This window comes from Oncorhynchus nerka, linkage group LG7 (genome assembly GCF_034236695.1).
Source record: "Oncorhynchus nerka isolate Pitt River linkage group LG7, Oner_Uvic_2.0, whole genome shotgun sequence".
Taxonomy (NCBI): Eukaryota; Metazoa; Chordata; class Actinopteri; order Salmoniformes; family Salmonidae; genus Oncorhynchus; species Oncorhynchus nerka.
The window spans coordinates 19,895,879-19,917,684 of NC_088402.1; the positions used below are offsets into that span (position 1 = coordinate 19,895,879).

General features: G+C 40.8%; 2 protein-coding genes across 2 annotated transcripts; one reads left to right on the forward strand and one right to left on the reverse strand.

The window, feature by feature from the left end:
* The first annotated feature begins 6,633 nt into the window (after nt 1-6,633).
* On the forward strand, nt 6,634-9,129 carry LOC115132687 (homeobox protein Dlx5a-like). The gene is made up of 3 exons (XM_029665411.2): nt 6,634-7,141; nt 7,531-7,715; nt 7,968-9,129. The coding sequence occupies exons 1-3, from the start codon at nt 6,778-6,780 to the stop codon at nt 8,277-8,279; spliced, it is 861 nt and encodes a 286-aa protein (XP_029521271.1). The 5' UTR covers nt 6,634-6,777; the 3' UTR covers nt 8,280-9,129.
* Nucleotides 9,130-12,551: 3,422 nt separating this feature from the next.
* Nucleotides 12,552-15,103, reverse strand: LOC115132688 (homeobox protein Dlx6a-like). The gene is made up of 3 exons (XM_029665412.2): nt 14,456-15,103; nt 13,596-13,789; nt 12,552-13,309 (listed from the first exon to the last, which is right to left on the reverse strand). Exons 1-3 carry the CDS (start codon nt 14,766-14,768, stop codon nt 13,067-13,069), a joined length of 750 nt encoding a protein of 249 aa, XP_029521272.1. The 5' UTR covers nt 14,769-15,103; the 3' UTR covers nt 12,552-13,066.
* Between the last annotated feature and the right edge of the window lie 6,703 nt (nt 15,104-21,806).

Below are 21,806 nucleotides of genomic sequence, written 5' to 3' on the forward strand. Positions count from 1 at the left end.
CAGAGAGAGAGAAAGAAAGAGAGAATTAGAGAGAGCATACTTAAATTCACACAGGACACCGGATAGGACAGGAGAAGTACTCCAGATATAACAAACTGACCCTAGCCCCCCGACACAAACTACTGCAGCATAAATACTGGAGGCTGAGACAGGAGAGGTCAGGAGACACTGTGGCCCCATCCGATGATACCCCCGGACAGGGCCAAACAGGAAGGATATAACCCCACCCACTTTCCCAAAGCACAGCCCCCACACGACTAGAGGGATATCTTCAACCACCAACTTACCATCCTGAGACAAGGCCGAGTATAGCCCACAAAGATCTCCGCCACGGCACAACCCAAGGGGGGGGCGCCAACCCAGACAGGAAGATCACATCAGTGACTCAACCCACTCAAGTGACGCACCCCTCCTAGGGACGGCATGAAAGAGCACCAGTAAGTCAGTGACTCAGCCCCTGTAATAGGGTTAGAGGCAGAGAATCCCAGTGGAAAGAGGGGAACCGGCCAGGCAGAGACAGCAAGGGCGGTTCGTTGCTCCAGAGCCTTTCCGTTCACCTTCACACTCCTGGGCCAGACTACACTCAATCATATGACCCACAGAAGAGATGAGTCTTCAGTAAAGACTTAAAGGTTGAGACCGAGTTGCGTCTCTCACATGGGTAGGCAGACCATTCCATAAAAATGGAGCTCTATAGGAGAAGGCCCTGCCTCCAGCTGTTTGCTTAGAAATTCTAGGGACAATTAGGAGGCCTGCGTCTTGTGACCGTAGCATATGTGTAGGTATGTACGGCTGGACCAAATCAGAGAGATAGGTAGGAGCAAGCCTATGTCATGCTTTGTAGGTTAGCAGTAAAACCTTGAAATCAGCCCTTGCCTTGACAGGAAGCCAGTGTAGGGAGGCTAGCACTGGAGTAATATGATCAAATTTGTGGGTTCTAGTCAGGATTCTAGCAGCCGTATTTAGCACCTACTGAAGTTTATTTAGTGCTTTATCCGGGTAGCCGGAAAGTAGAGCATTGCAGTAGTCTAACCTAGAAGTAACAAAAGCATGGATTCATTTTGCTGCATCATTTTTGGACAGAACGTTTCTGATTTTTGCAATGTTACGTAGATGGAAAAAAGCTGTCCTTGAAACAGTCTTCATATGTTCGTCAAAAGAGAGATCAGGGTCCAGAGTAACACCGAGGTCCTTCACAGTTTTATTTGAGGCGACTGTACAACCATTAAGATGAGTTGTCAGATTCAACAGAAGATCTCTTTGTTTCTTGGGACCTAGAACAAGCATCTCTGTTTTGTCCGAGTTTAAAAGTAGAAAGTTTGCAGCCATCCACTTCCTTATGTCTGAAACACAGGCTTCTAGCGAGGGCAATTTTGGGGCTTCACCATGTTTCATTGAAATGTACAGCTGTGTGTCATCCGCATAGCAGTGAAAGTTAACATTATGTTTTCGAATGACATCCCCAAGAGGTAAAATATATAGTGAAAACAATAGTGGAACCTTGAGGAACACCGGAATTTACAGTTGATTTGTCAGAGGACAAACCATTCACAGAGACAAACTGATATCTTTCTGACAGATAAGATCTAAACCAGGCCAGAACTTGTCCGTTTAGACCAATTTTGGTTTCCAATCTCTCCAAAAAAATGTGGTGATCGATGGTATCAAAAGCAGCACTAAGATCTAGAAGCACAAGGACAGATGCAGAGCCTCGGTCTGATGCCATTAAAAGGTCATTTACCACCTTCACAAGTGCAGTCTCAGTGCTATGATGGGGTCTAAAACCAGACTGAAGCATTTCGTATACGTTGTTTGTCTTCAGGAAGGCAGTGAGTTGCTGCGCAACAGCCTTTTCTAACATTTTTGAGAGGAACGGAAGATTCAATATAGGCCAATCGTTTTTTATATTTTCTGGATCAAGGTTTGGCTGTTTCAGGAGAGGCTTTATTACTGCCATTTTTAGTGAGTTTGGTACACATCCGGTGGATAGAGAGCCGTTTATTATGTTCAACATAGGAGGGCCGAGCACAGGAAGCAGCTCTTTCAGTAGTTTAGTTGGAATAGGGTCCAGTATGCAGCTTGAAGATTTAGAGGCCAAGTATTTGAATAAATTAACTTATTGTGTATTAAAGGGGTCAACATTTTAAGTGTTTAGTCCCATATTCCTAGCAAGCAATGACTACGTCAAGCTTGTGACTCTACAAACTCGTTGGATGCATTTGCAGTTGATTATGCTTTGGATTATGTTTTGCCCAATAGGAACAGAATAATGTCCTGTGCCAATTTGGTACCCGTTTTATTGTAAGTAAGAATAAACTCAGCAAAAAAAGAAATGTCCTCTCACTGTCAACTGCGTTTATTTTCAGAAAACTTAACATGTGTAAATATTTGTATGAACATAGCAAGATTCAACAAATGAGACATAAACTGAACAAGCTCCACAGACATGTGACTAACAGAAAAAGTAACAGTCAGTATCTGGTGTGGCCACCAGCTACATTAAGTACTGCAGTGTTTCTCCTCCTCATGGACTGCACCAGATTTGCCAGTTCTTGCTGTGAGATGTTACCCCACTCTTCCACCAAGGCACCTGCAAGTTCCCGGACATTTCTGGGGGGAATGGCCCTAGCCCTCACCCTCCAATCCAACAGGTCCGAGACTTACTCAATGGGATTGAGATCCGGGCTCTATGCTGGCCATTGCAGGACACTGACATTCCTGTTTTGCAGGAAATCACGCACAGAATGAGTAGTATGGCTGGTGGCATTGCCATGCTGGAGTGTCATGTCAGGATGAGCCTGCAGGAAGTATACCACATGAGGGAGGAGGATGTCGTCCCTGTAATGCACAGCGTTGAGATTATCTGCAATGACAACAAGCTCAGTCCAATGATGCTGTGACTCACCGCCCCAAACCATGACGGACCCTCCACCTCCAAATCGATCCCACTCCAGAGTACAGGCCTCGGTGTAACGCTCATTCCTATGATGATAAATGCGAATCCGACCATCACCCCTGGTGAGACAAAACCGTGACTCATCAGTGAAGAGCACTTTTTCCAGTCCTGTCTGGTCCAGCGACAGTGGGTTTGTGCCCATAGGCGATGTTGTTGCCGGTGATGTCTGGTGAGGACCTGCCGTACAACAGCCCTACAAGCCCTCAGTCCAGCCTCTCTCAGTCTATTGTGGACAGTCTGAGCACTGATGGGGGATTGTGTGTTGCTGGTGTAACTCGGGCAGTTGTTGTTGCCATCCTGTATCTGTCCCGCAGGTGTGGTGTTCGGATGTACCGATACGGTGCAATTGTTGTTACACGTGGTCTGCCACTGCGAGGACGATCAGCTGTCCATCCTGTCTCCCCGTAGCGTTGTCTTAGGCGTCTCACAGTAAGGACATTGCAATTTATTGCCCTGGCCACATCCGCAGTCATCATGCCTCCTTGCAGCATGCCTAAGGCACGTTCACGCAGATGAGCAGGAAACCTGGGCATCTTTCTTTTGGTGTTTTTCAGAGTCAGTAGAAAGGCCTCTTTATTGTCCTATTTTTTAATAACTGTGACCTTAATTGCCTCCCGTCTGTAAGCTGTTAGTGTCTTAACGAACGTTCCACAGGTGCATGTTCATTTATTGTTTATGGTTCATTGAACAAGCATGTTAAACCGTGTTTAAACCCTTTACAATGAAGATCTGTGAAGTTATTTGGATTTTTACGAATTATCTTTGAATGACAAGGTCCTGAAAAAGGGACATTTCTTTTTATGCTGAGTTTAGAATATGTTTTTGAACACTTCTATACTGAACAGAATTTAAGTTTATATTGGGAAATCAGTCAATTTAAATCAATTAATAGGCCCTAATCTATGGATATTAAATGACTGGGCAGGGGTATAGCCATGGGTGGGCCTGGGAGGGGATAGCCCCACCCACTTCAAATCAGATTGTATTGGTCACATGCACATGTTTTGCTGATGTTATTGTGGGTGTAGCGAAATGCTTGTGTTTCTAGCTCCAATAGTGCAGTAATATCTAACAATTTCACAACAATACACACAATACACACATCTAAAGTAAAGGAATAGAAAAAGAGTATATAAATATTTTGACGAGCAATATCGGAGCAGCATAGACTAAATTACAGTAGAATAGAATACAGTACATACATATGGGATGAGTAATGCAAAATATGTAAACATTATTAAAGTGACTAGCATTCCATTATAAAAGTGTCATGTGATTTCAAATCTATGTATATAGTGCACCAGCCTCTAAGGTGCTAGGGATGGCTATTTAACAGTCTGATGGCATCTCGGTCTCAGCTTTGATGCACCTGTACTGACCTCACCTTCTGGATGATTGCGGAGTGAACAGGCAGTGGCTATGGTGGTTGTTGTCCCTGATGATCTTTTTGGCCTTCCTGTGACATTGGGACATTGGGTGCTGTAGGTGTCCTTGGGAGCCAGGCCCACCCACTGGGGAGCCAAGCCCAGTCAATCAGAATGAGGTTTTCCCCACAAAGGGTTTTATTACAGACAGAATTACTCCTCAGTTTCATCAGCTGTCCGGCTGTCTGGTCTCAGATGATCCCTCAGGTGAAGAAGCTTGATGTGGAGGTCCTGGGTTTGTGTGGTTACACTTGGTCTGCGGTTGTGAGGCCGTTTGGACCTACTGCCAAATTCTCTAAAACAACGTTTGAGGTGGCTTATGGTAGAGAAATGAGCCTTCCAATCTCTGGCCATAGCTCTGGTGGACATTTCTGCAGTTAACATGCTAATTTTACGCTCCCTCAAAACTTGAGACATCTGTGGCATTGTGTTGTGTGCCAAAACTGCACATTTTAGAGTGACCTTTTATTGTCCCCAGCATAAGGTGCACCTGTGTAATGATAATGCTGTTTAATCAGCTTCTTAATATGCCACACCTGTCAGGTGGATGGATTATCTTGGCAAAGAATAAATGCTAACTAACAGGAATGTAAACAAATTTGTGCACAAAAATTGAGATCAAGCTTTTTGTGTATTTGGAAAATTTCTGGGATCTTTTATTTCAGCTCATGAAACATGGGACCAACACTTTACATATTGCATTTATATTTTAGTTCAATATACATTAATGTGGATGCTACCATGATTATGGAAAATCATGAATCATGATTACAAGTCCAATACTCTAACCACTAGGCTACCCTAGGGGGCAGGGCTACCCTGCCCTGCCTAGTGGTTAATGCTAATCTCCACTGTTAGGTAATGGTGAAAAGTTTGCATGTTTTGTTGTAGCCTCTGAAAGGCATCTCACTCATTAGGCCTATTCATTTTTCATGACATTATCAGGATTCATGTAGAAATGTTCAGAAACATCTTTATTACAGACTTTAAAAGAAAATTACTCGTCATCATTCACCATTCAGTTAATATTTGGCAACATTTCTGAACGGTAAAACAGATATGTATGGAAATACCCTCAAATAAAGTTAACATTCGGTACTGTCGCCTCATATGAAACGTTTGATCTCAAATCCAAAATGCTGGATGGAGTTGGTCTACAATGAATAGATCTATAAACAATTAAAGAACTTCATTATTTTGGATTTGGCCATTTTTTGACTTTATTGATTGATTACATACAGTATGCAACAATAGCCTACTACGTTGAGTATCCGGCTTCGAATGATGCCCGGTCCCCAAATATTTTCTTGGAATGTCTTGTCGCGTGTGGCTGACGTTGATTCCACTGCGTCGCACCAAGTAATGATTACGTTCCCTCATTCACCACCGAGCGGCGCCATTTTACTACAATACGCACGTTGTTCAGTTGCGTGCAACATCCACAGAGCTAAGTGAACATAGTGCTAAAATAAATAAATGTTGTCTGTTTCCGTTGTTGCAATGCATTTTCGGTGTGGTTAAACGTGGCCGTAGTTGAGGGACAAATAATCGAGATTAATTAGGTAGTTTCCATAGATTTTCCACCGTGGTAAGAGAAATGTGTGATATAGCCTAATAATGCATTTTCTGCAGAAATGTTAATCTTTATGAGGATGAGGTAGACCTTGATGTGACGTTAAAACGAACATAGGCCTACAAATGAATGGGCGTATAGGCCTTTAAGGCTGACAATATGGGGTAAAATCACACAAAAACACTTGTTTCTTCTTCATTTATAAATATGCAAGTAAAACACAGATCTAGTTTTATCTGTTCGTTGCATCACCTGCATTTTATGTTGTGGCAATCGAAACTGTTTAATTTCTGTCTCTGCATTAAGTCCAATCATGAAACATTTTAAGATAAATACTGTAGTCATTTCATTTTTTTGTTTCGTTTCTTGTCGAAAACGGAATTATTAATGGCAGGCAACACAACAGTCGTAATGTTTTAATGCTGAAGCTCATGATAGACTGATATATTCTTGTAGACGTTTTGGAAACTGCAATTTACCACCCTAAAATGTCAATCGATGACATGACACCCAGTTTAATTGCCCGTTTTGATTGATAGTAAAAACACAACAAAGTAGCCTGAGTCGTATATCGCCTATGGCAAACTGGTCGAGCGAGTTGGGGTGTATGCTGTATACGCGCCTTGGCCAATGGAACCAGATCCTCCCTGCAGTGCGTAAGAGCGCAATTTAGGATTTAACCAAGTCTTTGCTGAGGGGCTGGCAGAAGTTCGAGAGACCCCGTCGGTGTAAGCACATATCACACAATGCCAGTGTAGTCTTCAGTCAGTCTTCAGACGTCTCATTGGAGTTAGACTGCCACTTAACGTTGCTGCTTTCGAACTATGACTGGAGTATTCGACCGAAGGATTCCGAGTTTCAAACCTGCCGACTTCCAGAACCCTTTTCAGGTTTCCACCACAATGCACCACCCGTCTCAGGAATCCCCTACGCTACCCGAGTCTACGGCCACGGATTCTGGCTACTATAGCCCTGCTGGAGCAGTGCACCATGGCTATTGTTCGCCTAATTCCACCTCGTATGGGAAACCTCTCAATGCCTATCAATACCAGTACCACGGCGTAAACGGATCTGCGGGAAATTACCCTGCAAAAACATACCCAGACTACAGCGCATACACAGCCTCTGCTTACCACCAATATGCTGGAACTTATAGCAGAGTACAACCACAACCATTAAGTCCGCAAGGTAATTACACAATGTTTTATTGTATTTGTATTAGGCTATTATTATTATTGAATCAAATTTGTGTTGTGTTCGACCTCACACGATTTTTACATGCGTGTATTTCAAACTGGGGTAGGCTATTTTTCCATCATGGTAAAATTCTTTAAATCAAATTTGGTAAAAAGGGGCACAAAGTTTTCACCGAAGTTATTCTGTAAAAAGGACGTACTTTTCCTTTACCAGTTAGATTCTTTGCGAGACGCATTAGCTTCAATATCCGCCTATAAATCGACAGATGTCCTCTTGATTTGATCGCTCTGAAATAGATGCAATACCCAGGAAATATGACTGTATTATGCAAATACTTTGTTAGTACACCACAGATAAAACAATTGATTTATTTCTTTCAGAAAAAGAAGTAGCAGAACCTGAAGTGAGGATGGTAAACGGAAAGCCCAAGAAAGTCAGAAAACCACGGACAATCTACTCCAGTTTTCAGCTAGCTGCCCTGCAGCGGAGATTTCAGAACACACAGTACCTCGCGCTGCCAGAGAGAGCAGAGCTCGCGGCTTCGTTGGGACTCACGCAAACGCAGGTAAATGGGTTACTTTTCTAAATGTCATTGAGTGTTCAGTTTCATTCTGTTTTAGTTTTTTAAATCAAAATTATCAGTTCAAATTTGCATTGTGTTTACAACATACATGTAATGCGTAAAGTGTACGTAATGAATTCTTGAACAATTATTGAAGGCTTAATTCATATGCATACTTTTGTATAATAGCATTTTGGGATGTTAATATGATGTTATTTATTAACTCACTTTGACATATTTCTAATCCATCCTCAGGTCAAAATCTGGTTCCAGAACAAAAGGTCGAAACTGAAGAAAATTATGAAGAATGGTGAGCTTCCACCGGAACACAGCCCGAGCTCCAGCGACCCTATGGCATGCAACTCTCCGCAGTCCCCCGCCGTCTGGGACACGCATGGCCCGTCCAGGCCTCACAGCCACCAGGCGCAGAACATCATCCCCGCGGCCTCCACCTTTTTGGAAAACTCCGCATCTTGGTACTCCACGGCTGGTGCCATGAATTCTCACCTCCAGGCCCCCAACTCGATACAGCACTCTTTGGTTCTTGGATCTGGGACGTTATACTGAAACCCAGTTCAACAAATATTTACATTGTATGGGACTCGTGTTTAAAATGTCCAGAGGAATATGCAATGTATTGATGACAGTCATAGAAGAACGTGTATAATGTGTAAATGTGTGCATGTAATTTATTGCATTTTGGAAGACAAATTAAACGTTTTAAACCGACAATGCAACCTAGAGACTTTTAATGACACCCTCCTGAATTATGACTTAGACAAAAACAATTGCTGATAGCCTACCCACAAGTCCTCCCTCACGATTAGGCTGTTCGCACTGAAAATCAATGACACCTTACTATTACAAAATTTGCCCACATTCTGAGACACTTTAAATACATGTACAGATCAAACTCGAGATAAATTGCCTGGGCTGTCTGCGTGACATATTTGGTCAGTTGTGCACATTTGTGATTGACTTTAAATATTAATTTGGGGACAAAACTATCAACACGGAGATGGGTATACTGACCTTAAGCTATAGGCCTACAATTAGGCTATTTTTCATTTTCAACAAGCCGGAATTCTCAGGGGGAGTTACCTGCTGGTATGCCAAAAGGTTAGCCTAGATTTGTTTTATGTCATGTTATGTAGTTTTTCATGTTTAGTACTACAACCTGTTTTATGGTTATGCGCATATTACATGCCCAGAGTACATTATGTTTTGAGCGGATCCATAACGGACTAAAACAGAACCGTATCGAAGAGAGCATCATAGTTTATGAGTGTCTATTGGTTTTGACATCCAGTTACATGTGGATGAATTGATTGCAGGTAAAGGCCTATTGATGTTCCTCTGAAAGACAACATTTCAAGGACTGGTATGCTGTTGTTACTACTTTATTAAACAGTCATAACAAAACATATTATTTCGTTTTTTCTTGTTGTCCGTGGTGATCGAGATGTAAACCAAACAAAATAATCAATAATTCACACGATTTATATCAGATTATTGTAAAGATACAGACATTGTTGTTGATACTATTTTCTTGCAGGTTAATTCTAGTATACATGTATTATTATTATGCCTATTATTTAAATCATGTTAGCACATTTCAGTCTCGTGTTTTGGAGTTGCATCTGGATTCCAACCTCCCCCAAAGAATATGGGTGTCCGTCTGGCAGACAGTCTGCAGCCGTGCTCTCTTTTTGTCCCCTAGAATTAGTTGCTTTGACTGGCAGAGAGGAGGCGAATGGGCGGTACGAAGATCTGAGACAATTTACATTCCTGTGGGGGCAAACCGGCTCCAGAGCTCTGCCACTCCCGGCCACAGCCCACCTCCGTCAGACCTTCCGGGTAAAATAAAATCTTCAACATTTGAACATATCATTAGCTACCATCAGTAGGCCTCCTACAACGAGTGTTGCCACTGAATATCACTAAACAAACTATACTCCACTGAAGCGAAAATCAAGGCCTATGCATGTGTTGTAATTGGGTTCTTGTTCCAGACTTTACATAAAACATGTTATCATTATGCATATATAAACGAATCAACCAAGAAACAATCACACACACACACACACACACACACACACACACACACACACACACACACACACACAGGGAGAGGACACGTTTACCACAAACTACATCTGGCCTGGAAACAAAATAATGTTGCGAAGCATCTGACCTAAGGATATCAATGCATAATACACAATACACCAATGTTAACATGGTGTGCATGCAACTGAATGCCCGTCTCCTCTGATTTTCCCATGGACCCGACTGTCCTGGCTGAATATAGCCGTAGCAAACAACTAATGCACTTGGGAATGTTCAGCTGAAATCATTGTGCAAAAAATAAAATGGTTTGCTGAACGCTAATCTGAAACCTCGACGTAGTGCACGTGGTCCCATAATTACACTGCCAGTGCTCGAGAACTCTACGTTTGATTTTCATATTACTGTTTATGCCCCCTCCGCCCCCCGTACCCCAACACACGCACACGCACGCACACACACACGCGCACGCACACACGCACCATGCCATTATATCAAGAGCCCCGTTAAATTCCAACTGAACATGTTCCACTCCCCTACAAATCGAGTCTAAATAATGACAGTTAGCTTTACTGGACAGCTTCAACCGTAACACTCAAAAATAATTATACTCCAGGATTAGGCCTCCATTATCATAATCTGGACATTGACAATTATCTATAATTTGCAAAGATGCGCTTGCTTCTTGATTGCAGAATGCTTTTTTTTCTAGCTCACCATCACTAAACAGTGACAGTAATAACAGCTAATTTTGCAGGCAATATATAAGAGGTACCGGGGTGTTCAAGCACTTTCACACCTGGATATGCTTACTCAACCACGAGCACTAGAACCGTGTACTGTTGCAGACAGTGTTCCCATTCGAAGTCCAACCTTTTTGACCACTGCTAACACTATTGTAGGCTAAAGAATCATATGAAGGTAAGGCGGTTTTTTCTCTGTGAATCACTTGATGAAAGATTGTTGGATACTTTCGTATCCAACAAATACCGATTGCATTTGTTTTGTATAGCCTATGCTAAAGGATTTAACCTATCTTATTTTAGGTTATTTAGGTTATAAATAACCCATGTCTTACGCGCTAAATAAAACAACGAAAATGGATCAAATCTGAGAAGCATGCATTCAACACTAGCCCGTAAATATTGACTTTGACTTTCATTCTAGCCGATGTATTTGTCAGGCGTTCTTGATTGCAATTGATTATGACATCTGAATTGGCAAAGGCTCTCTTTGCATATAGGCCTATGGAAATAACATTGTCTTGTTGTTATTTCCATAGGCCTATATGCAAAGAGAACCTTTGCCAATTCAGATTTCATAATCAATTGCAATCAAGAAGCCAAACGGATCAAATATGATCAGGTTATCCTGGAACATATTGCATCAATCTATATCTTGGCTAGAAAACCACACAGGAGTGTTGTCATCTCCTCCCTCCCACCCTTACCCCCCACACCCCCACCCACCCTTTCTAGCTCTAGTTCTGATTTTCTCATTGTGTCTTCTGTTCCCTCTGTCACTTCCAGCCGCTTTATATCTGAGCTCTATATTTTTGTTCATATAATATGAATCAATTGAGTTACATAATATTAAACCTGTGCATTGTTTGAGCCTTTTCACAGTTCTGGTGCATATTGACTCTTCCTATTGCAACGATTTTCAAAATAGCCTTTAAAATGCATGACAGATTTATGACGATATAAGCTTATTTATTGTAAAAGCTAGTGATTTGCGGCCAGTCCTTTGGGTGTGAAAATACTGTCGTAGAAGAAATTCCGCACACCACGCACTTTTCTGCTTTACGAGTTACTCTCGGTAAATATAGGAACTTTTTAAGTGAAAGGTTGTTTATGAGAGTTTGGCCAATAAATCAGACTATATATATATATTTGCAAATATAGGCATATAGATATGGTGGTGATAGGGCCTGTAGGTTTTAGTTAAGTGGGGCCCATGCAGGTAAACTGTGTGCCAGTGGGGCATCCACGATTTGACAGCTGCAGACACTTTCACATTCTTCTTTTCAACATTGTAATTTCAGATAATATCCCAAACGTTCACTGCTCTCAGCAATTTGTATATGAATAACCTAATAATTTCCCTCTTTTGTTCCGTCTGTGCTACCTCAGATCCAAATAAAGATGCCTTTTAGTATTAAAAGTGGTAGAAAATTACAGGTAATTATCTTTGACGGTAAAAACGTTGTAATCAGCGGGCTTGCATCAAAAATTACCCTAATTATGCCTGCATTTATGAGAATGGAAAAAAAGCCTCACTTGGATAAAACACATAAATTGTCCCAAATATCTCCTTCATATTGAACGGAACTGCAGCTGGATGCTTTGTTCAAGATCGATCCCGTGGAGCTTGGCATTTAGCGTCTTGCTTTAGGACGGGCAGAGAGGAGAAAAACATTTTGTCAATACTTCTAATAATTGAGGCAGAAAATCACAAGATGAACTGGACATGGAGCGACCATCTTTTGCGGGATAAATTGATAAAGCGGGAACAGGGTAAGTTCATTTCCTCAAGTGTTGTTTAATGTATTTGACTATAGGCTATTTTGTTCGTTTGCAGTGCATTGGACATTTATATTTTATGAAGAGGAAACATAGTGTTATGATGGATAGCCTGTAATATTTGAATGAAAAACCTATGGGACCTACATTTTAGAACGTCCATAGGACCTCGACAAAGAATGGCTCATCAGTCATGTATGATATATATCAATCATGTTATCTTTCAGTACAAAACACGAAACTTTGTTTTAACTCAAGGTTTACTCCATTTATGAAAGACAAAACATAAAAAGTGTATGTACAACTAAAATTGATGAATATATATACAGAGAGAATGCTTTGTTTTGCATGTTCGAGAAAAACACTCAGTCAAAGTGAATTTTAGATTTCAACAATATAAGATGGCATAATGTTCAACCCGCAAGTGTAGTCCATTCGGTGCCCAAGTGTTGGGCTAAATGTCAGTGATGGCCTATATTTGGTATATTGACAGTCAGATGTTGACATGAATGAAAGCATAACAAAGGCAATCCCACTGAACAGTCATTGGTAAGTTAATACGGTTAGTTCCTTTATCGTGTGTCATATCACAGAGACTTTGTCCCCAAGTAGCCTTCACAAGCAGCCGACCCTTTCGCCAAGGAATCTCTCTGTTCGATCGGGACAACACTTTTGTCTCGAGGCTGATGGAAATCAATTGTGCAGGTAAAACTATGAAGGTTCGAAAGTCTCGAGTCAGGCCTCGGGCCTCCCCGCCCTTTGCGCAGTCTATCTCTGCATTGTCTCTTGATGTGGGGAGGAGTACCAGTGAGAATAACCCGGCATGTAGCCGTTGGCCGCCATGTTTACTCCTTTGCTGGACGCTGAAACGTCCCATATGGGAGGAATTGCTGGAGAGCGGGGAGACAGGCCGATGGAACTAGGCATAGTAGGGTCGCTCTCGTGCGGGTTGCCACCTGCCTTCAGCAGCTTCTTGAACTTTGACCTTTTATTCTGGAACCATATCTTTACCTGCACGAGATAACAGGAAGGCAACGGAAGACCAGATAACAGATAATGTTACAATCATTAATATATGTATTCATTGACATGTTAATAAATAGGCTTATAGACCAATATAAATGTTTAATATTATTAGAACATCTACAAGATCCCAGAGCAATTGTTGATTAGTAATAATAATAATACATGCTAATAATATGCCTAATAATAATACGAGTAATACGTGATAATAAATGGCTAATTATAATACCATAATGTATACCCTTCTGTATAATCATTCCTGTGTTGAAAATACCTGTGTCTGTGTTAGTCCGAGAGAAGCTGCCAGCTCAGCGCGTTCTGGCAGGGCGAGGTATTGTGTTTGCTGAAAACGATGATTTAAAGCTTGAAGCTGCAAACTAGAATAAATCGTCCGAGGTTTGCGAATCTTCTTGCCTTTCCCGTTGAAACGAATTTCTCCGTTTTCAATGACTGTTGTTTTTTGCTGCTCTGCAACAAAAAAGGGCAATGTTAGTCCACTAACATAACACCAAAAATATTACACAACAAATTGTTAAGAATCCCCAAATCATGTTTTTTTCATTTCGTAGATTATAATAGGTTCCAATTTAAATGGCTAAATAGGCCTATATAATAAGGAAAATATGATACATTTAGTTATATTCAATCCAGACCACTCATACATATTCACATGTCACATTTGCTCAATCTGATTGTAATAATCTTTGAATCCTCTGTCATATTTAGAATATTGCTCATAATGACATGTCAATTAAATGCTAATTACAACTTTCAAAGCGAGTAGACCGCCTAATTCCAATAATAATTCGTGAGGATTCCTCTTTTGTCATTATACCCTGTGCAAAGCATGGCCATAGAATGGAATCTGGGGGAGTGTTCTAAAGCAAGAGACACCATGAAATAAACATCGATGTAGGAAAAAAAACGAGTCAACAGATAACATGTAATTCAGACACAATTTCAAAATTAATTCGAAATTCAATGATCTGCTGGACGTTTATTTAGCTTTATCTCGTTCTTGACCGATTTGATAAGAAACGAATAAGCATTCACATTTTTATCGATGTTCATGAAAACGACGTACAGCATATTTCGCTACTGTACTCCTACGTGAGTAGGAGGAAAGCGTCTTACCTGTGCCGTCTAACCTTGCCTGGCCGCCAGATGTGTTATTGTGGTAGGACGGCAGGTACGGGCTGTGGTGGGGGTGGCTCACGTAGGAGTACGGTAGCGACCTGTTGTAGGAATTGGTGCCGGAGTACGAAGAGTTATCGTGCTGATGGTGAGCTGGGTGCGACCCGGAATGGAGACAGTGCAGCGGGTAGTGGCTGGCGGCCATCGACGGAGAGCTCTGTTGTGAGTGAGACTGCTGACCAAACTCCATGAAAGCTGACTTTGACGAGTCTTGAGCCTCCAGACCGTCAGCCATCGTAGTCATGGTCATCATCAAATTTTCTACCTTGAGAGCACTCACCCCCTCTCTCAAGTCCAAATGGGTTTTCTCGCTGTGTTGTTGTCTCTCTCTCCTCAACGGACAGATATTGTCCCATTAACACCTGAATTTCTCAGTTTCTTCGATTTTTTTCCTCCTCTGATTTTCTCGCTCGGTATGGCGCAAAGTGGGCATAAGTTAAGGCAGAGATTTAAGGTGGATTCTGTTAAAATTGAGTCCTTGCTTCCAGACTTGATGCAGACACTACAAGTAAAATGGTTTGTCTCCAAAGGGCAGCGCCTTCCGATTGGTCATTCAACCCAACGTCATCAGTTGTGTGCTTCACGGAGACTTCAGCGCAAGTTAACCCACCTTACCAACTCCCACCGCAGCCACAACTAGGATAACCTAATTCCTACAGACAATAGTCAAACGCAAGAAGCTTGTATAATAATTATAGAAGCCCTTTGGAATAGTCAATTTGTTTAAGGATTAATCCTCAACCCAAAATTACGCACAGCCCACGGTTTGATTTAGCCTAACGAACGAATATAATTTTGAACACATCATATCACCACCCTGGAAATATACTGACACAATCTCCATACTGTCGTAATGATTAGGTTATTCAAAGAAAATGACATGCAACAAATCAACAAGATGACAACAACAATGCAGTCCTATTGCAGGAAGAGTGGATGTCGTGGTTAATCCTTTATTCAGTAGGCCTACACTCTTAGAAAAAAAGGTTCTGGATAGAACCAAAACGGATTATATTCCTTGCTTCATATATGGCACCCCTAAATGTTCGATATAGAACCTCATGTGTTCTTCTTCACTGAATCAAAATTGGTTCCACATAGAACCCTTGGATTCCATATAGGGTTCTATATGGAACCAATTTCGGTTCTATATATAACCTAAAGGGGTGCCATATATGAAGCAAGCATAGAACCTTTTGTGGGTTCAATTCAGATACTTTATTTCTAAGAGTGTATAAAATACATGCAAATTATACAGTTTGCGGTTTGGCTAAATCTGTTGCAATATAAACTATCAATGCAAATGCAATAAAACGGTCTTTAAATTTACTTTCACATAGGCACATTATTTATTTTTTCATTATCGTCAACACGTTTTTTCCCAAAGTGTGGCATTCATTTATTTCAAAATGGTGATGAAAAAGCAATTATTGTCGCAATCATTTAAAACCAAAACCTCTTTGATTAAACACCACACATCATTCAAATTGGAGCTATAAAATTAAGAACAATTCGCCTGTAATGATTATGGACTGGGTTTATTTTGGGAAGGTGGAATAAAACTGTATATAGCATAAATTATCCCCTAATTATACGCCAGTGTCGCCCTCAATTATCCTCTTATCAAAAATGGTTGTCTAAATGCAGCGTTTAGTTTCAATTTTCTCCATTTCTATAACAAGAACTTGGTACCTTGCTATTATTGCCAGGCTTATTATTTACTTTGTGGCATTTAAAAAGTGCACAACCCAGCCGGATAATCATTTTCCAGCAGTGGACCAAGCGAGAAGCACAGAGACAGTTGGTAGATATGAAATATATGAAATGCCTTTTGATATTGGATTTTAAAGGCCTTCATTAAAAAAACGAGACGTTTTAGGATACCTCTATATGGACATCATATAGGTAAGAGACCCCAGAGAAAGACATGTTTCTGCATGATAGATTTGACAATTTTTCGTATTTTTCTTGGTAAAGGCTATATGGGAATTTATGTATTTATTCAGATAAATTAAATCAGGTAGGAATCAATGCAATTCTTAGTAACGTAAATAAGGGAATTAGAACAGGCTTTACCTGAGATATAACAGCCTAGACGTCGCCATCCCTGAATGCCTCATCCCGAGTTTCACCTCAACACGCAGGACAGAAACCAGATCCATACCTTATCTAATCGGATTTGAATGGCACAAGCCAAACATTAAGGGGCTTTCCCCGTGCTGTTGCTTCACTATCTCGGTACTTTATTAGTTAAGACATTATATTTCATGACCTTTTGGAGAGACCGAAGCATCACCTACCTACCGTGACAGTTGTATGACCTCCGACCATGTTTTCTGTGAAATGTGGAAATGTAACGTATAGTGTCCCGCAGGCGTGATAGGAAGCTGTACACCAGCAGAGATTATTGAGGTGATGAAAATAATGAAAGATCACTGGAATTTGTTGCTTTAAATGGTCTGAGGACACAGTGTGATGATGGACGTAGGCTATAGTTTTTTTGGAGGAAACATAACATTTCAAATATAATGATGTGGTGCAATTATATTTCTAAGTAGTAAGCTATAAATTTAATGTACACAATTGCTATAATCATCATTGTTTTCAGATTAAGTATATATGCTTATATTGATGCTGAACAATTTCATAAAGTATACATACATACATTCATACAGTACCAGTCAAAAGTTTGGACTCACCTATTAATTCAAGATTTTTTCTTTATTTTTACAATTTTCTACTTTGTAGAATAATAGTGAAGACATCATAACTATGACATAGCACATATGAAATCATGCATTAACTAAAAAAGTGTTACAAAAATCAAAATATATTTTAGATTCTTCAAAGTAGCCACCCTTTGCCTTGATGGCAGCTTTGCACACTCTTGGCATTCTCTTAACCAGCTTCACCTGTAATGCTATTCCAACAGTCTTGAAGGATTTCAAACATATGCTGAGCACTTGTTGGCTGCTTTTCCTTCACTCTGCGGTCCAACTCCTACCAAACCATCTCAACTGGGTTGAGGTTGGGCGATTGTGGAGGCCAGGTCAGCTGATGCCAGAGTCCATCATTCTCCTATTTGGTCACAGCCTGAAGGTGTGTTGGGTCATTGTCCTGTTGAAAAAGAAATGATAGTCCCACTAAGCGCAAACCAGATGGGATGGCGTATTGCTGCAGAATGCTGTGGATGCCATGCTGTTTAAGTGTGCCTTGAATTCGAAATAAATCACAGAGTGTCACCAGCAAAGCTCCCCCACACCATCACACCTGCTCCTCCATGCTTCACGGTGGGAACCACACATATGCAGATCATCCGTTCACATACTCTGCGTCTCACAAAGACACGGCGGTTGGAATCAAATTTGGATTCATCAGACCAAAGGACAGATTCCCACCGGTCTAATGTCCATTGCTCGTGTTTCTTGGCCCAATAAAATGTATTCTTATTATTATTGTCCTTTAGTAGTGGTTTCTTTTCAGCAATTCAGCCTGATTCAGAAAGTCTCCTCTGAAAAGTTGATGTTGAGATGTGTCTGTTACTTGAACCCTGTGAAGCATTTATTTGGGCTGCAATCTGAGGCTGGTAACTCTAATGAACTTATCCTCTGCAGCAGAGGTAACTCTGGGTCTTCCTTTCCTGTGGCGGTCCTCACTTGCCGATTTTTGGGACTGTACTTGAAGAAACATTCAAAGTTCTTGAAATGTTCTGGATTGTCTTAAAGTATTGATGGACTGTCATTTCACTTTGTTTGTTTGAGCTGTTCTCGCCATAATGTGGACTTGGTATTTCACCAAATAGGGCTATCTTCTGTATACCACACCTACCTTGTCACAACACAACATATTGGCTCAAAGCATTAAGAAGGAATGAAATTCCACAAATAAACTTTTAACAAGGCACTCCTGTTCATTGAAATGCATCCAAGGTGACTACCTCATGAAGCTGGTTGAGAGAATGCCAAGAGTGTGCAAAGCTGCCATCAAGGCAAAGGGTGGCTACTTCGAAGAATCTAAAATCTAAAATATATTTTGATTTGTTTAACACTTTTTGGTTACTAGATGATTCCACATGCGTTATATCTGATGTCTTCACTATTATTCTACAATGTAGAAAATAGCAAAATAAAGAAAAACCCCCCTTGAATGATTAGGTGTGTCCAAACTTTTGACTGGTCCTGTACATACATACACAGCTAGATCACCCGTGATACAAGTCAGTATTCGACGTCCATCCATTTCTTAGGACCTCGGGCGATGACGTGGAAACCGGCCACTAGGGGCAACAGTGAGTGCTGTTACCTTCAAGTAGGGTTCGGTTTTGCTAGGGCCTTGTGGACAGGGATGGTGGATAGGCACAAGCATCTGCCTCTGATTCCAACATTTTGAGTCAATGCCTAAGCTTCAAATAAAACACTTCGAAATTTGACATTTGGAACAAATTTGAAATTTGAGAAACATGGATGAATTTCTAATTCTGACATGAGACTGTGAGAGCACACATACATTCATACGTACATAGCTACATACACACATACAAACATGTACAAAATACATAGGCCAATTACATATGTTGCTCTCTTTTCAATACCTAAATGGCTATAGCTATTTCTATTTTGGGACCTAATTCAGGGGAGATTATGCCTCAAATTGACCAAATGTTTATATTATAATGATCAAATGGCAGTTATGAAAAAATATTTTAGCTTTGGCCTGAGTAGTAGGTGTTTTACCTTCAGCTTGAAATCAGTGGTTGTGTTGATTTACAGAAGTGGTCTTTAATTCAAGCTGTCCTACAAACGGTAATAGATCATTCTCTAAAATCACTCAAACGTCAAACCACTGGGAATAGGCATGGATTCCTAAACTGGAACTGCATGGGCTATGAGTTATTTGCACAAAAAGTCTGCCTTTTAGAGAAACATAATGCACAATATGAATAGCCTATACATTTACATTTACATTTAAGTCATTTAGCAGACGCTCTTATCCAGAGCGACTTACACAACACATTTTAAAATAAATACTATAGCCTACTAATAATGATACTACAAATATTAATACTACCACTAAGACTAATAATAATGATAACAGTGGTTACTATCAACCATTATTACTGAGGTAAAGGCCTATTGCCTTATAAGTCTCTTCGAAAAGGAACTGTGTGTGTGTGAATGCGTGCATGTGTGTATGACTATGGCTGCCTGTCTTTATGCTAGCCTGTCGCATCTGTGTGTGTCTGCGCGTGTGTGTGTGTCTCTATGTCTTTGTGTCACATGTGTTTGTGACGATTTTCTCTGTGTTGAACATATCGACATATGTTTAATCGTAATTGAGCGTTAACATGTAGCCCGCAGAAAACACATTCATATCTCTGCAGAGTCACCTCCTTGATTGTAAGAGCTCTGTTTTCATAAACGTTTGGGACGTGGGGACTTGCCAGTCTAATCCAGCAGAAGCATTTAAAAGTGTCTCTCTTCTCCAGAACTCAAACCCATAGGCTCTTCACAGACTTACAGGCGTCGATGGATTTCCACCGCTACTTTGTGAGGGAAGTGGCGAGGGGAAAGCGAACGCAGATAGATACCACACGCAGCTGTCTAAAATGGGTCACCGAAACACAGCTGTCTAACAACTGTAATATCAATCAGAAGGAGAGCAATGAGCATCCGCAGTCCCCCAAACATCACCAGACGGCGTTCCTTGTTTGCTCATAGCAGAGCTAGGCTAACCCTTCACCAAAACCTACGCACTTTTACGCACGACTCTGGTAAAAGCTTGGAACGTAAATCATCCAGGCATCCATATAGACTATACAGTATTACGGTCACAATAACAAAACATTGCTGTTTATTTACATGTTAAAATGAATAGGCTACACCAGGGATGGACAGATGGTGGTGAAGGCCCTCGGATCAACCCCCCAGCCAAAAAAAGCTATAAATGTTCCTCTCCACCCATGGCGAAATGAGTATAATTGCACGAAATGAACTCTAAAAGTAAAAAATGTGCATGAAATTAATTATACAATTGCTATATATTCTCTCCGCTCCATGGAAAAATGTGTAGAATTGTCGCAAACTAGCGTTAAAACAGCAACATTTTTCTACACTTAATGGCAAAATGTGTAGATATGCATGAAATTAACTCTACAACTATTTTGGGCAACTGCGGCCCCTCATGAGTTCAGATATTTTTGTGTCCTCCAACCCCATCAAAGTTGCCCATTCCTGTGTTACACTCACTTATCTGACTCATTTCAATTGAAGCCAAGGGATCTTTCTCAATCATCAGAATCATATAATAGAAGGAAGACTCAACCCAAACATTACGATTTCTATAAGAGCATAACAGCAGGATAGGTAGTTGAAGGTGTAGGCTACAACTAGGGACTGACTGGCAATTAGTGTGGTCGAAAAAAACCTCGTTTTGGCCTCAATTATTAAACATTAACAAGGAGCTGCACCATTACCCTCTATAGTCAAATTGATTTTATTCAACACAGTCCAAACTACTGCACTTAAAGGTGACTCACACACACAAACCACATTTTTTAAATTAAGCTCGTCTGTTTCTTCTTCTCGCCATCTCTGGAAACCCTCGATGTTTACTTTTTTAATGATTACTCCGTTGACTGAAACAGCCTGAAGCTAAGACCGATCTTTGGAAACGAACGAACAACTAAGAAACACCATTAAAGCGATTTTCTGATAATTTTCCCCAAATTGTGAATGACCGAAACACTCATAATACATTGTTTTGTTGAGGTTATTCATGGTCAATATGAGAAAGTGGTCACTACATGAACACCATTTGTTAGGTGCCAACCCAACACCTAACAAACAAGCATTTTTATCAAATTAATTTATCATGAGGTTGACTTTCTCCCTGATGGTTTATATCAAGTGAATGTCTATCTAACAGTAAAAACATAGCCTATACTGAGGATAAACATTCACTTATTGTGATGGTCATATTGGTTATGCAAATACAAACCCTTCTCACAATATGGCCTAACGTTATTTGCATAGTGTTTTTTACAGGAAGAGCATAATGAGTCAGGCCTATCACTAATTTACAAATTGGACGATTTATTCCACCAAGATGTCTACGCAGCAATTAATCGTAATTAAACTGCTGGCTGAGCCGAACACCTTTTATCTTCGACGGGGACAAATAAGAACACTGTGGCTTCCCTCTTGGTGCGTTTTCTCTCTCTCGACTTAATGCGCGGCATTATTAGGTCTGACAGCACACAGCTCGGATTTGAAGGAGAGGATTTCCCCGAGAG

What these genes read in the sequence shown, in the direction of transcription:
- LOC115132687 (XM_029665411.2), top strand. Translation starts at nt 6,778, where the DNA reads ATGACTGGAGTATTCGACCGAAGGATTCCGAGTTTCAAACCTGCCGAC. An exon ending in ACAACCATTAAGTCCGCAAG is followed by an intron (nt 7,142 to 7,530) that starts GTAATTACACAA and finishes TATTTCTTTCAG; the next exon opens with AAAAAGAAGTAGCAGAACCT. An exon ending in TGGGACTCACGCAAACGCAG is followed by an intron (nt 7,716 to 7,967) that starts GTAAATGGGTTA and finishes ATCCATCCTCAG; the next exon opens with GTCAAAATCTGGTTCCAGAA.
- LOC115132688 (XM_029665412.2), bottom strand. Translation starts at nt 14,768, where the DNA reads ATGATGACCATGACTACGATGGCTGACGGTCTGGAGGCTCAAGACTCG. An exon ending in GGCAAGGTTAGACGGCACAG is followed by an intron (nt 13,790 to 14,455) that starts GTAAGACGCTTT and finishes TTTTTGTTGCAG; the next exon opens with AGCAGCAAAAAACAACAGTC. An exon ending in TCGGACTAACACAGACACAG is followed by an intron (nt 13,310 to 13,595) that starts GTATTTTCAACA and finishes TATCTCGTGCAG; the next exon opens with GTAAAGATATGGTTCCAGAA.